Source organism: Protopterus annectens, chromosome 11.part0 (assembly GCF_019279795.1).
Source record: "Protopterus annectens isolate FY-2018-M chromosome 11.part0, PAN1.0, whole genome shotgun sequence".
NCBI lineage: Eukaryota > Metazoa > Chordata > Ceratodontiformes > Protopteridae > Protopterus > Protopterus annectens.
This window is the reverse complement of record NC_056745.1, coordinates 966,141,759-966,157,599: the sequence shown is the minus strand read 5'-3', so window position 1 is coordinate 966,157,599 and position 15,841 is coordinate 966,141,759. Positions and strand designations below refer to the sequence as shown.

At 36.1% G+C, this 15,841-nt stretch overlaps 1 protein-coding gene across 1 annotated transcript in view; it reads right to left on the bottom strand.

Annotated features, from left to right (window-relative positions):
* The window catches only part of SEMA3D (semaphorin 3D), a 1,474,119-nt gene that overhangs the window by 361,489 nt on the left and 1,096,789 nt on the right, over positions 1-15,841 (bottom strand). The window contains exon 13 of the mRNA XM_044088351.1: positions 6,942-7,030. Coding sequence (XP_043944286.1) covers positions 6,942-7,030 — 89 coding nt within the window. The remainder of the gene's footprint in view (positions 1-6,941; positions 7,031-15,841) is intronic.

Below are 15,841 nucleotides of genomic sequence, written 5' to 3'. Positions count from 1 at the left end.
ACTCTACAACACTACTTTCTATAAGTTACAGTAATTATTGTTATCACAAGCAAGTCACAGGAGAAGGGAATCCCACATCATGTCTATGGCTTACAATTTAGTATAATGCGATTCAGTCAATTGAGTTTGCCGTATTTTGAAAATTCAGTATTATGGTCTCAGTCAAATAAAATTTAGTCAAATGAGATTTGTGAAGTAGAGCCACACACACACACACACACACACATATATATATATATATATATATATATATATATATATATATATATATAGTACAAAACCTTAGTCATAGATATGAGACAGTCAGAAATAAGAGGTGATGAGTGGAAATATATAACATTGACTATGGACCTTTTTGTTGATGTTATTTTAATATTATATAACACAGGAGAATAATTTGGGATTCTGTCAAGATTTAGAATCACTACAGAAATGTAAAAAGCAACTGTAATAAATATGTCAGAACAGAGGCAAACTATAACAAAGTTCCCAAAATGTGGGAAGATGTGAGTATCATGTATTTGGGAGTATGATTAATGGATAACTATCAGGAATCTGTAGAAAAGATTTATGACATAGTGTTGGCTACATGCAAAGTACTGTGCAGAAATGGAAGCAACTCAGTCTGGATATCAATCGTCAGGTTTAAGTGTTACACTGGCATGTGACACCCTAGGATCTATGCCTGTGGTAGACATTCTAGACCACACAGAGGGGGTGGGGGAGAGCATGTGATGAAGAACATTAAAAATTCAATGAGATATTTTATATGAGGGAAAGAGAATACCAGAGTGAAGTGTGAGAGAACAATGTTGACAAAGGAGTTAAGGGAAATGGAACCCCCACACATTATAAAGTATTTAAGAGCTATTAATTTATCAGCAAGGTACAAAGCTAGTGATTATGAAGTAATATGGAAAATCATGCTTCAAAAAAGCATGGTATATATAGGAGAGAGGGATATTTGGAGGTTATTTGGCAGAAAGGTGTGGCAGAACCAGCTAAGCCAGCAAAAGAATTCCTAGAAAGAGAGCTTGGAAGGACTTTCCAAAGCACTTGTTTGAGGGGATGATTCAGGGGTATATTAACAATACAGTTTTCAATGACTGATCCTAGGCCTGGTACACCAAATGGCAGATGGAGACTGTTGAGAACAGAGGTTAAGTATTAGCAGCATGTTGTTTTTGTGGCTGGAGAAATAATCAGACAATGGGAAGACCTATTATTTGAGTATGATGTATCTATATGGAGTTACCTAAAATATCAGGCTGTAAGGGAAGAAACATAGAGGACAAATTGGATTAAGATAACTGAATAAGAATGGCTGGGGATGATAAAATGAATAATGGAGAAAAAGCAAAAAGATGGAGCTGAGCGAGGGGTAATCTCAAGATTATATAAGGCTTTATGGAAGGAAATAACTACATATTATAGGAGATTTGAAAAGAAATGGAGTAGGATACTTGGATAGGAAATAGGAGAAAATGCATGGAAGGAAAAGGCCCTATAATTAAGACAATTTTGTATCTCTCCCTCCTGGAAATGTTAGCATAATTATTTTTGTACACTTGAAAGGAGACAAAGAATGTCCCATCAAGCAGATGACAGATATTGTAGATTCAGCAAAGAAGATACAGGAAACTACATAGATACGTGTTTTGGAAGTGTGAAATAACAGGGAGATGTTGGCTGGATACACAGAGGCTGGTTCAGGCAATAGGCGTGATGGAATGATGTTAACAGAGGAAAGCTATTTTCTGGCTATTATGGAGCAAAGGAAAGAGTTACTTTGGATTATTTTGCTGATGTTGATGAAGGCCACAATGAAAAGATGGAAAAGCACAGAGGCTCCCATGATAACAGAATCACAGCAATTAGTAGATAACTTACGTGAGAAGAAACAGCAGGAAACTAAAGGGCCAAAGCACAAATTTATCAGTCACTGGCTACACTAGACGCAATATATGGATGAGGAACATAGAATAAGGAATATGATCAAAAAGTGAACAGCACTTAAAACTGCAATCACAAAAGTGCAGGTAAACTGATTTCTAAACTAAAATCATCAATGTAATATGGCAGTCAACTCCTCTTACTTTGAGTTAGAAGATCTTGGAGTTAACATATCTACACGCACACACACACACACACACACACACACACACACACATATATATATATATATATATATGTGTGTGTGTGTAGCTGTGTGTGTGTGTAGGGGGGGTCTATCTTGTATTACTGAAATTACACTTTACTGAACCTTAAAACAATTAGATGACTACACAGAAAGCCTACATTAATGAATAGTCATAGCACCAGAATTTTAATCTGGGAAAGGAGGCAGTGGGCCAACATGTGGAAATTTGGCCTTTTCCCCACTACTGTGCGATCTTGGAATTGGTATATTTAGTTAGGGGTGGGGGTGGGGTGAAGCCCCCCCCCACTTGAGTGGGTTTGATATGCTTCGGTGTGTTTGTTTCTAATGTTGGCCAACTGCCTCCTTTCCCTGATTAAAATTCCAGTGATGTGACAGTTTATTAAAGAAGGTTTTCAGCATAGTTGTCTCATCGTTTTAAAGTTCAGTAAAGTGCAATTTCAGTAATGCAAAGTAGACCCATACATATATGCATATATATATATATATATATATATATATATACATATATATATATATATATATATATATATATATATATATATATATATATGTACATGTGTGCGTCTATGTGTGTATATACGCAGATCATATTTAGAAAGTTAAAGCAAATTTCAGTTTTAAAAATCTCACTGAGAACTTGCACTTTTGTCTTTGCAATTTTCAATGTCAGTTACCATTTGATTACATACTTGTCATTAATTGATATATAGACATGCACACACAGATGTGTGTGTGTGTGTGTGTGTGTGTGTGTGTGTGTGCATGTATGTGTATGTATACATATATATATATATATATATATATATATATGTGTGTATATATATATATATATATATATATATATATATATATATAGCATACTTGCATAGTGTGTGCAAAGTAAAGACCACAGCAGTAAACTTGCAGTGAGGAAAGAATCTAAATGACACTTATATAGCTCTTGTTGCAGACAGATGCAACATCTCAAGCAATGCTATTTCCACAGTGCTAAAACATTTAGGTGTGACTAGAATTGGACTGCCTCAGAATTTTCCCAATAATTCAGATATGATGAATAGTTACTGGACTGTGAAATTATAAGAATTCTTTTCCTCGCTATCCACTGTTGTACCTTAAATAATACCTGCAGTAACACAACTAATATGTTACTATTTATGAAATGGGATGTGTTCACTTTGAGTGCCCAAAGAAATACCTGGGGAAATGCTAAATTAAAATAATACTCACAAATCATAAAGCAGGTATATTAGTCATTAAGGCCTGCTCTTCTTAGTTTTGCCACTTTTGCCCTTTTTTTCTGATAGACTGATCTAGATTTGGTCAGACTGAAATATCCCTATTAGAATAATATCGTAATGCATGCTGACACCAGAATTTTGAACTTATCTTTAGCCTTTTCTTATCAGCCGGTGGAGAGTGGCACTAAATACCTCTCAGAATGCAAAAGCATTAACACTAGTAGGCTAATGTGTGTTTGTGAGTTATATACAGTTTCCACCTCTCAGCTTGCTTACTTGCGTACCTCTCAACCTCTTAGAGCACGGAATCTGGACAAAGCTGTAAATAAAAGTGGGGAAAGGCCCTAAAATAGGGACAGTTTTTAAATATTGCTCTTAGAAACATAGGAAGTTGATAGAATAACAGGTTTTGTATTGGCATGGATTTTTCTGAAGGGTGTGAAGTCTGAAACTCAAATGTGTCATTATTTTCTAACCTTGATATTTAAAGATGTGCCACTAACTTGCCAGAAAACCACAATTTTATGAATGGACCAAAAATATGAGGCAAAAATCTGGACATTCTGCAAAAATCTGTATAGTTGAGAGGTACACTTACTATGGCACTATATTAGTACCAGTATTTATGGGTTGTATACTTCCTCAGTAATAGAAGAGAAGGCCATAGATCACAATTGAAAATTCAGTGGAAATTGTCACTTCACAGCAGATGCACATGTGGAACAAAGCAGGATAGCAGAATCTGAGGCTGGAAAAAGGTGCTTTTAAACCATGTGCAAGGGAAATAGTAAACACATGTAAAAGAAAAATGCAATATTCTGTGAATAATTAGACTGGCTGTGAGGGGCACATCTGATGGGATTGCAGTGGAAAAGAAGTACAGGTAAAAGGAATAGTGCATTACCAGCAAGTCAAGGTAATACATCCTAAAATTGATATGAAGATGCTCTTTTTCAAAGGCAAGGTGGTTACTGGAATGTATGGTAGAAATTAAGAGAGGTGGGACCTCTATAGCAGCTCTGGATTCCTGGATGAAAGGGTTAAAGGTTGGCGGTTAGCTGCCTTACTCAAACTAAAACACTTAGACTAGACAGGCTCCCAGTGTCCTTCTGTTTTAGTTTATGTAATGTAATACAGTCAGCCACATTCAGACTTACAGAAGCAGGAAACGTGGGGCTGCTGTCCTCAAGTCTTGGAAACTTAATCTTTGAGGTTAGTGTGAACTTTGGGGACACAGCACACGTGGAAACTATCATGAGAACAGGGAAATGTAGTGCTACTCTTCTTTTAACAGTAGTTCAAAGAAAACAAAGAGTTCCATATCAGTATTGACATGCTACAACTCAATAAAACAGTGTGGCTAGATGAAAAAAAAAACAGCACAGCAAAAATAAAGTGCTGCAAAGGCTAAAGCACTGGTACAATACAAAAACAAGGGGATAAGTCAGTAAATGCCCCCTCCCCACAAACACATGCACACACACACAGACACACAGCCACACAGACACACACGCACGCGCACACACATGCACACGCGCGCATACACACACACACACACACACACACACACACACACACGCTCATTGTAAAACAGATGAAGAGTAACATTATGTGCATCTGTTGTACCATCATCTTATATGATGTATAAGATAATTGGGTATTTTTTTAAAAAAAAAAAAACAAAAAACAAAAACAAAATAAGTAGGATTAGCAAGGTATCCTACACATTAAAACAAAAAGCATACAAAGATGAAGAGGTAGAAATGCTTGCATAGTAATATAACAGTGGTTGGGACAAAAACATGCAAATCCCATTCATGCAAGTAGCAGAAAAAAGACATTTTGTTAAAATAAACAAAAAAGAAATGCTTTATATCTAAGAATTTTACAAAGTCAAAACTGACAATCTTGACTGAAAATAAGGAACTGTAAGAAAAGGCTATATTTTAGCAATGAAAGCTTACCTTTCTGAGTGGTATTCATGAGTAGAAATGTGTAAGACATGCTTAATTTTTGGCTCTGTCATCATAGCACCACTTAGCATTTTTAGCAATCCCCTTTTAGGTCATCACAACACATCACCAATAAGTCAAGACAGTTGTTCTTCTAGGAAAACATGTTAACATGCCCTAAACACAATACTGTATTATTGCTCTTGATAACTGTAGTAGGTTTCCATATCTGAAATTTTGCCATGCAGTAGCAAGGGCAGATCAGAACTTCTGACTCTAAACTAAGTTGTTAAATCATGCTATTAAAAGAAATACTATAGAGCAAATTCCTCCTTTTCCTGTAACTTAGCGTCCCACTTGCTATAGCCAGACTTAATTTATTAGTAAGATTTTTAGAAAATCAGTTGAGTCACATAAGAGAGTTTACTACTATTCCTGAATTGGCATATTGTTTTCCTGTCTTGCCATTTACAGATCCATTTAGCATAGTGCACAGCATTAGTGAACCTAATTGGTAAGACTGGGAAATAGGTACTGTATTACAGTATATTTCCCAGGAAAGTCAGGGATAATTATAAAAAATGTAATAAATGTATTTACAATAGTCATCTACTGAGCATTCCTTACAATCTATAACAGCATAGGCAACCTTCTCCTCAATATCTTTCTCATGACCTCATACAATTTTACTTTAAATGAATTTCTTTGTTTCACAGAACAGTATTCTCCATCGACTGTCACCTCTATTTCTGAGAGCATCGTTTACAAATCCATTTCTAAGCATGAAGGCAGTACTTCTCTTGAATAGAGATAAGGTACAAATTCTTATGTTACAGAAAACTAAATGCTGCATTATGTTAATAAGCTGGTCTACAGACATTTTTTAACTGGGAGTTATTATTGCCAGCAGCATCTGTCAACAAACTGGTATGTTTTATAAATCTCGAGAGTCATGGACTATGCAGAAACTTCAGTAGTGAATTGTGAAAGGCCTGAAAAAAAAAATCACAAAAACCTTCTGGAAGACATGTTAAACAGGCAAATACTTGGGGACATATAGGTGTTGCTATGGATATTTCAACTGTCTTGTAGAAGGAGCAGCTATAATGTGTCAATTGTTAACTGGTAAAGTGACTGCCCGCCTGCCATTGAATTTTCTTTAGTCATACTTATGAATGATAGCAATTGAAAGCAGCAATTAGACAAGCAGCAGTAATCAGCTAATCAGTCGACTCAAAGGACTTACAACTCAAGACTGACAAAGTGTGATGAGGCTGTCATGATGAAAAGACAGAAAGTGGTACGACTTCAGGATGGCTTTTGTGTGACATTTCCAAGATACTTACACTTGACTGCAACTACGTTTCATGCAGAAACAAACACAATTTGTTTTAATTCAGTTTACATGTTCCTCATACCTTAGGAAAATTAAAAGCACAATGATATACCATAAATCATGCTAACAGAGCATTTTATTTTTAGGTAAACCTATGGATGATTTCTGAGCCTCATATGAATGCACTTGCACCTCATAAAATACAGTGGGTATCTGCAATTAATAAACCAAGATATAACTTATTAATTTTTTACCTGGAACACTTGGAGTTCTTCTAGCACAACTTCTTCTTTTATCCAATTTCCTTTTGCAATACTCACAACTTTAAGTACACTGCCAACATCTGTAATAAATAAATATTTATTTATTAAACATTAATTATTATTCTTATAATCTTCATTCCTAGTAAATAAAATTGTGCCACTTAAAACATACAGTAGTACAACTTATTTGGCTAATAACTAGGCTAGTTTGTTCAAATTAGATTTTTAGACATGATTTCTTTAAAAAACTAACGCATGAAATGTGCAGCTCTCTTTCTTTCTTTCTTTCTTTCTTTCTTTCTTTCGTTCTTTCTTTTTCTTTCATTCTTCCTTTCTTACTTTTGGCAAGTAATTAGTCTAAGAGCCAGTTTTAGGTGACATCTGGAATGCGAAGATTTGCACAAAAATGCAGATTGTCAAAAACTAAGGTAAAGTGGCAAATGGAATGCAACTCACATGGAAAACCAATTAACAGTAATGCAGACTGTCCGAAGTTTAGGTAAAGTGGCAAATGGAACACAACTCACTGAGAAAGACAATTATAAATAATGCAGTTTGTCAGAAACTGAGGTAAGTGGCAAATGGAACACAACACACAGGGAAAAACAATTAATGATTTTCCTTGACCGAAAAATGATTTAGGGAATAACTCGACAGAAAGTTGTGGCTCAGAAACGAGAGTAAATCTTAACTCCCATCTGGAAGCTCCAAGGTTTGCATACTAAATCACTTCAAATCCTCAAAATAACTGACCTTGAAACAGTACTTTTTTTTAAAGAGGCTTTATTTGAATTTGCGCTTTTTGTCTTACAGACTTCATAAGATCAGGAAAATTGATTGCAAAATAAGATATGTTAGGAAAACATCATATAATAAACGATGTTTAACAAAGTTTACAATATTGATTTTTCTATAAATGAAATGAAGTCAGAGACAGGATAAGGTCTCAGAAGTACTGTACATGATGCAAGATGGAGCAGGTGAATATTAGATCATTAACAGCTGTAAAAAGATCCTAGGAAGCAGTAGAAAGTCCTAAAGGATCTGTTAACTAACCAGAAATATCAAATAGAAATACTAACTGTGAAGAGAGACAGACTGTCACAAAACAGAGTAAAAAGGTAGAATGTGCACTGATCTTTCAAGTTGATAGCGGTAGATATTGGTAAAAAACGTATTAGTGACTTAGGGATAAGGTCAAAGTCTTTATGAAATGGAACATACTGGAGGAAAAAAAGTACATCAGCAGGAATGAAACTTTATTCTTTCATTGTTAAACACTAGACGTTAACTGTGTGAGTGTAGCTTAGAGTATAAACCTATCCAATTATCTGATAGGGAATATGGTACATGAAAAGGTAATGAACTAGTGAGTATAATTGAATATGTCAACAAGTGTTTTGAAGCTGAAGTAATATGAATAGCCCAGGATAAAGAAAACAATATATATATATATATATATATATATATATATATATATATATATATATATATATATATATATATATATATATATATATATATATACACACACACACACCATTGCATTGACTCCATGATTCTATAAACCTGGAGGCATAAACACTGAACTATGTAATATTTATATAGTGCCATTTCTTAAGTATTTCTGATACCAGCCATTGCAATTATTTTGTTCACAGCTGAAAAGTATCCACTGGTTCATCCTACTTACAGATAAAAGTGCTGTAGAAGGGAATTATAAGTTCTCATTCTAGAGTAAGTATAATAATGAAGTGGTAGCCAGCCGTCTCCTTCTCCTTAATCACATTGACTGGGATAAGGTCCTATACTGACATGATGGTTATAGCTGACAGATAGTTACTTGGCGTTACAGAAATGTATGTAGCATGTAAGAGAAAATAAGCTATTTTTGGTCTTAACCTAACTGAATTAAACTAGATACTCTTTTAAACAAGCCAGACATAGCAACACTGATCATCATGAAATTAATGATGAGCCATTTGTATTCCTGACTTTAAATTAAATAAAGAACATTCTAGAGGAAGATTCCAAAATGTCAACATGGTATCTTACTGTCATGAAAACTTGCAGAGGAGACAGACCTAGGAAAAAAGTGGACATAGAACAAGTTGTTTTTAACAGCAGTCTGAGAATAAAATTTTCAACAGTTCAGGAAAGAAAACATGCAAAAAAAATAAAAACACAAGCTTCTAAAAAGGAAAAGTCAGAGCCATAGTTCAGTCACTAAGGAGGAGGAAGCTCCCAATTCCTTCATATCAAAGGTGAACCGCAAAAAAAAAAAAAAAAAAAAAAAAAAAAAGTTCTCTTCTTCACCCTGGTGTGCGTCACCTCCTTCTCTTAAAAAGCACTAAGTTTAGTCATGCGAAAAACTGTAGCGACCAGCTTGCTATATAAGATATTTCAGATATGACACACTGAAGCAAGAGCTTCAGTCCTGACTGCAAAATCAATATTTCATTTCCATGCCAGGATTCAGAAGTGCTGGTACAAAAAAGAATGCCTGTACTCCACTACTGATCAATCGCCATCAGTTGATTGCACCCCCCAATACCTTGTGCCTGAGGTGACTGCCCTCTTTTCCCCATCCTATACTTTTTTGAGTGAAACAAATTATTTTTCATGAAAGGTAAAATCTTTTATCTTCCAAGCAGGAGTCTGCTTTTTATACCACTAAAATTATTAAAACCAAATTTGAGTTGGGAAAAGAGAAATCTCTTAGGCTAGCAGCTCCCAGACAGGTTTCAAATTTCTATGTCATGCACTGCTGAATTCAAATAAAAAAGAACACTGTTCATACCACATCTGAGTAATACAGTTTGAGGCTCCTGCAAACAGCTTATAAAATTGGAAATTGCATATGCAGTTTGGAACCTAATTTAGCTGTTATACAAGGCTGCTATTGCCAAAATGGTGATAACATACAAACTAATTACAACTTTTAGAGACAGCTGATAAGAGATAAGTTTATTAACAGAAGTACACAAGTTAAAAAAAAAGTTTACAAAAACAAATACCTCTTGCCTCATCAAATTAGCTAAAATTCAAACATTTGAAATAAGTTGCAGTGATAGGTAAATAGTGTAAGCAATTCAGTTTCGTAAATGTATGTATTTTTGTATCAATTTGAGCATGCACATTCCAAAAGTTGCTTCACCAGCAAGTGACATGCTAAGTGAAGAATTTTGATGCATGGTAGGTACTTTGTGTGCTGACCTACCTTTGCAGTTTTAACATCTGCATCTTACTGATGTTCAGGATGACGACTGACTACACATCAATGTTATCATCCAAAATTTAGGTCAGGTCAAAGACCAAAATGACCATACACTTGATAATACGTTTTGATTTATGTAATTACCAAAATGATAACATCAGTTGGAACAAGTCATTTTTCAAAAAAATGGCTTGCAGGTTACGGACAGATTAGTTTGATTGTGTGCATTGTATGAATGAAAAAAAAATCTTCCTAGGGCAACAAATACACAAAGTACCTCTGCTCTTAGCGTTTTTAATATGAATGCATACGTTTCTGTTCGGTATTAGTTGTCGCACAATCACTGTTCTCATAAATAAATTGTCATTGTCAGTGGCACAGGAGGTATCACTCTCACCTTTAGTGCAGAAGGCTATGGGTTTTATTCCCACACCAGGTAGATCAATTGCTGACATTGCAGTTCAGTACAGAAGAGGGGAGGTATGCACTCCTGAATGTGCCATCCTTCAGATGAGATATTAAACCATGGCCCCATCTGTTTGAGTTAGTGGTAGCTCAGCTGGATATAAAAGATCAGCCCTGGGCAAATTTGTCCTTGTAGTATAAATACCACCTTAGGTCTCCCCTGAAAAGAGGCTACTAGCCTAGCTGGCCTAACCTGGTCAACAAAGGATAAATACAATAAAACAATCTGTTTAAAATCCATCAGTTAATTTACACTATGGTGTGCTCAAACTACACCACCTATACTGGTGATGCCTAGCATGGGTCTCCTGTCTTTTTTCTTTTTCACTGAAATAAAAAAATGGTCCTCTGAGGTTTCTTCTGTACCTTCCCACCCTAGTCACTGTGGATTCAACAAAGTTCAGACTTCCAAAGGTGTTAGTGATCCTTCACAGGCATATTCAAATTCCATAACACATCTGTCTCAATGTAGTTCTGCCATTAACCAGATAAAGAGAAAGTCAGTTTTGTAAGTTATACTTATCTATAAATGCAGATGTCAAATTTTTCACTGCTGCAGTAGCCTGTGGGTTGTATTCGACCAAGGATACAAAAATTGGTTACCTCCCAAAAGTTTTTATCCCCAACCAGACTGCCACTTTTTGAATGAGCTACACTAATAGCCAGTGTGACTACTTTCTTTCTTGACCATGAACCAAAAATGAGGAACTCCTACTGAACAAACTAGATAAAACACAACTCAACAATCAAAAAAAAAAAAAAAAAAAAAAAATATATATATATATATATATATATATATATATATATATATGTGTGTGTGTGTGTGTGTGTGTGTGTGTATTTTTTCCTGCATATTATGCCTACACTGAGATTGCACTACTGTGAGGAAAAGGGTAAATTTCCCTATCCCCACTGTACCGAGATCTTCATATAGAAGCTTCGACATTTTGGAAAGTCAGTCATATGGTCTCAAACATATGAAGTTCAGCATTCTGAAGACTCGAACTTCACACACACACACACACACACACACACACACACACACACACACACACACACACACACACAATAATACATACATACATGTATATATCTGTGTATATCTACATGTATATATATATATATATATATATATATATATATATATATATATATAGATATATATATATATGTGTGTGTGTGTGTGTGTGGCATATATATTGTACAAAAACTGTATACATGAATACATGTAGGGGGTTGGAAGGTGTGTGTGGCTATTGCAGCAGTGAATAATTCAAACACTTTCTATTAGAGGTAATTGTAATTTACACAACTGTGCTATGTTCATCAATCTCACTGCTGCAGTAGCCTATGGGTAGAAAACCATAGCTTATCCAACCTGGGAAAGGAAGGACAATGGTCCAGGAGCCCATGGAGATTGGTCCTAGCAAAGATTGCTCTGGACCTGGAAACGGAATCCAGCCTATAATTCTTTGTAACATTACGGATGGAGGAATAAGTTCCTATCTCTAGAATACATATAGAACCCACTCTTTTCCAGTATGCCATCATAGAAGCTAAGCCACTAGAAGAATGTGCCTTAATACTTCCTGGAATGGATTTTCTATGGTGCGAGTAACAAAAGACAATAGCAGAGGACAGCTACCTCGAAATTCACTGTTTCGACACAGACTGACCTTTCTTAATACCAGAGTGTAAAACAAAGAGATGATTAGCTTTCCTAAATGACTTCTGTCAAAAGAGTTCCTGAGTTGCCAATGCACATGCAGAACGTGTAGAATCTTTTTCCCCCTGTTTTTTTTGGTTCTGGATAGAAAACAGGGAAGTTGATAGCTTGACTCAAAGTGAACTCTGAAACCACTTATAGGTTCATAAGTATATACCAAGCTAGTAAGTATAAGGGCCTTTTTAAGCCTAGCCATGTACTCCAAATATATCTAACATGTTTAGCAACACTTGTTCTAGGGGAATTATGGTAGGCTGGGGATTTATAGCCAAGCATTTACAGGATAGCTGGGGCTTGGGCTAAGTGACCTTATCTCTATGGAAAACCATATAAAGTTCTCCCATCATGACAGTTTGCAATTCAGATGCTCTTGTTGCAGATGTCAGAGCAGTAAAAACAGAAGTTTTCAATGAAATGAACCTTAAGCCAACCTGATACAGGGTAACATAGTTAGCTTTTCTTGCACACAGTTAGATCCTAAGAAGAATAAACATGTCTTCAAGGCAGTCCCAGGTGTAAAACTCCTTTTAGAAACTCTCTGACAAAAAACAGATAATAAAAAGGGGGATCCATGGGCAGACTTGCATAAGTGGCAACAAGATACACCTTTATAGATGCATAAGAGAAGTCAGAAGCTAGTAACTCATACAAATACGTGAGTGCTAGTGGTACAAAATCCCTGATGGATCCTGTCTTTTGGCTATGTACCAACTAGAACATCTCTTCCACTTGCCAATATATTATTTTCTAGTAGGAGGATTTCTTGCTTCCTTCAGGACCTGTTGCACATCCTCAAGAAAGAGGTTCCTAAAAAGTATCAACACTGAATCATCCAAGCAGTCACTTGTAGTTGTTTGACGTCTAAGTGTATCAAACTCCTCTTATTATGTATGAGTATATCCAGTCTGTAAGGACGTTTGCTGTAATTGCCCTTGGACAGATCCACAAAACCACTTTTACCTGGGCAAGAAGAGAGTCACCACAATGATTTTTGAAGAGTTATTCTGAATCACCCTTGCAGTCAATGGAAAGGGTGAAAATGCATATAGGAATATTCCTGACCAAGGGAATGAAACAGCATCTGTTTTCCAGGTTTGTTTGAAGACAGCCCTGAAAAATAATCTGTTTAGATGTCAGCTCTGAAAGGAGGCAAACATATCAACTTGAGATGTTCTGAAAATCTTCCTGGAACATCTCTTTAATGAGTTTCCACTTGTGAAAGTCTGCCTAGTATCTGCTTAGGAGTGCTGCAACTAACTCCCAAGCTATCACTGTCAGATGGCACATACAGAACAACCTATTTCCCCCTGTTTGATTATACACCACAGACTATGCTGGGGCAGGTGGAGAGAAAGGGGGACCTGCAATGTGAGCAATTTGATCCCTCCACCAATGCAGTTCTGACCTGATGAAGTCTAAGACTGGAATCTGAAACTCCTGGGGTGAGAATGTTCTTTATCATATATAACCTGGCAAAGGGAATCATGAGAATCACAGAAGCCATAAATCATAAAATCTTGAGAAATATTCTGGTTGCAGTCAAAGACTGGCAGGAAGAGTCTAGAAAAGATTTTCAGATACAAAGCCACCTTCTCCTGAGGAAGAAAAGCCTTGTGAGATAGAGTGTCTATTAGGCAACCTAGAAACACAATCCTGTGTGATGGAATGACTGAGGATTTCTACATATTTATCTAGAATCCCAAATGTTCTAGGATGGAAGTTACAATTGAAAATGACTCCTGAAAAGAAAAGACTGCTGAAATGATCAAATAATCTAAATAAGGAAAAATATGCAACCACATGGGCTAAACATTTTAAAAACACTCTTGGTGTAGTAGACAGCCCAAAGTGTAATGCACGGAACTGATAATGTGACCCAGACACACAAAGTTGTAGAACTGGCTTGAAGTCACTTGCAGGTGGAATATGATGCTAAGCATCTTTGAGGTCTATAGTTAACATAAAGCCAACATTTTAATCTTTGGATTCCTTACAAAAAGACTGACAGAAGAAAGATCCAAAACAGTTCTCCAACAGTGTTCCTTCTTTAATACCAAAAACATTCTGCAATAAAAGCCATTTCCATTTTGATCTGCAGGAACATGTTCTATGACACCTGCATCGGACAAGTTGGAAAACCGAAGAAAACAACTCTGTTTGACTTGCAGGGTGAGGGGGAATCCCCTGAAAGAAGGGAGCTTTTCTATCCATTACCAATTATAACCCTTGTGAATCATCTTCAAAAATCCATTTGCCTGAAACAATCAGTTGCAAAAAGGTAACATTTAGTCAAGTTTCTTTGAAATACAGAGAGATGCTGGGGCAGTATGGGATAAATGAGGTGACCTTGTTCTTGACATAATCATTCTGTAGAGGGCAACTGTCTCTGTTTTGGAAAAGCTGCTTTCTTTTTTGAATTTTCATTATTTCAATCCTGGAACCTCTTCTTATGTGTCTGTCTGTTAGCAGATGGCACTGCTTATGTGTTCTGTTTTTTTTTAATGGAGCAGAAGATTTCAAGGGAAAGAACCTAAGAACCTGAAAAATCCTAAAAACTCCCTGCATTAATTTATCTGTCTCAGGCATAGCAGAAGGCCCAAGCAAAACCTCCTTATCCAGTGGAGAATTCAACATTTCTGACTAACTCATCTGAAAACTTCTGATTGTGTACCCAAACAAATCTTGTCAAAACTGTAGCTGAGGCAAAAGCCCTGGAAACAGAAACAGTACAATTATACATGTTTTAACACATATATAGAAACTTGAGACAGGTTACAACAATATCTACTTTCAAATGGTTGGGCAGCTGAACATTCTCTAACATTGCTTCCACTTTTTAGCATAATCTTACACAAACAGATCAAGTCGCTAAGGATTCTAAAGGCTATAGTAGAGAAAGAAAAGAGTCTCTTACACAGTCTGTCCAGCAGTTTACCCTCTTTAACCCTAGGAACTAGGTTTGGGGTTGTAAAAAACATGTTCACATTAGCAGCAGTAGGATGAAGAAAAAGATTTTTTAGAATGACAAACTATACAGTTTATCTGCCTTTTTTAGAACTGATGGCTAAAAATCTGGAGCTTTGCAGGCAGCATTACAAGCATCCTCCAAGGCTGTCAGGTTGGAAGGAATGGGTGCAGTATGTGAAGCTTCTTGGTCTAATAAATCATAGCATCTGCCCAATTCAGCAGAACATCCACCTATTCCCAAGAAAACACATCCTTTACTCCAGAGTCAGTCTCTGAAAAGGAGAAAGTTTCCATATGTGGATATTCAGGCTCACTATCTAAAGAATCAGAGTTTGGGCTATGGAACCCTAAAGTGACAAAACCCTGCTCTATCCACATCAGAATCATCTGCACAAATATCCTCATCCTTTGGAATGAAGGAATAAGAAAGAGGAAGTGGCACCTGTCAGGCAATATTGATAGTCTGCAGCAAGCTCCTGGTTATGGCAAGAACATCATTTTTACACAAAGAAACCA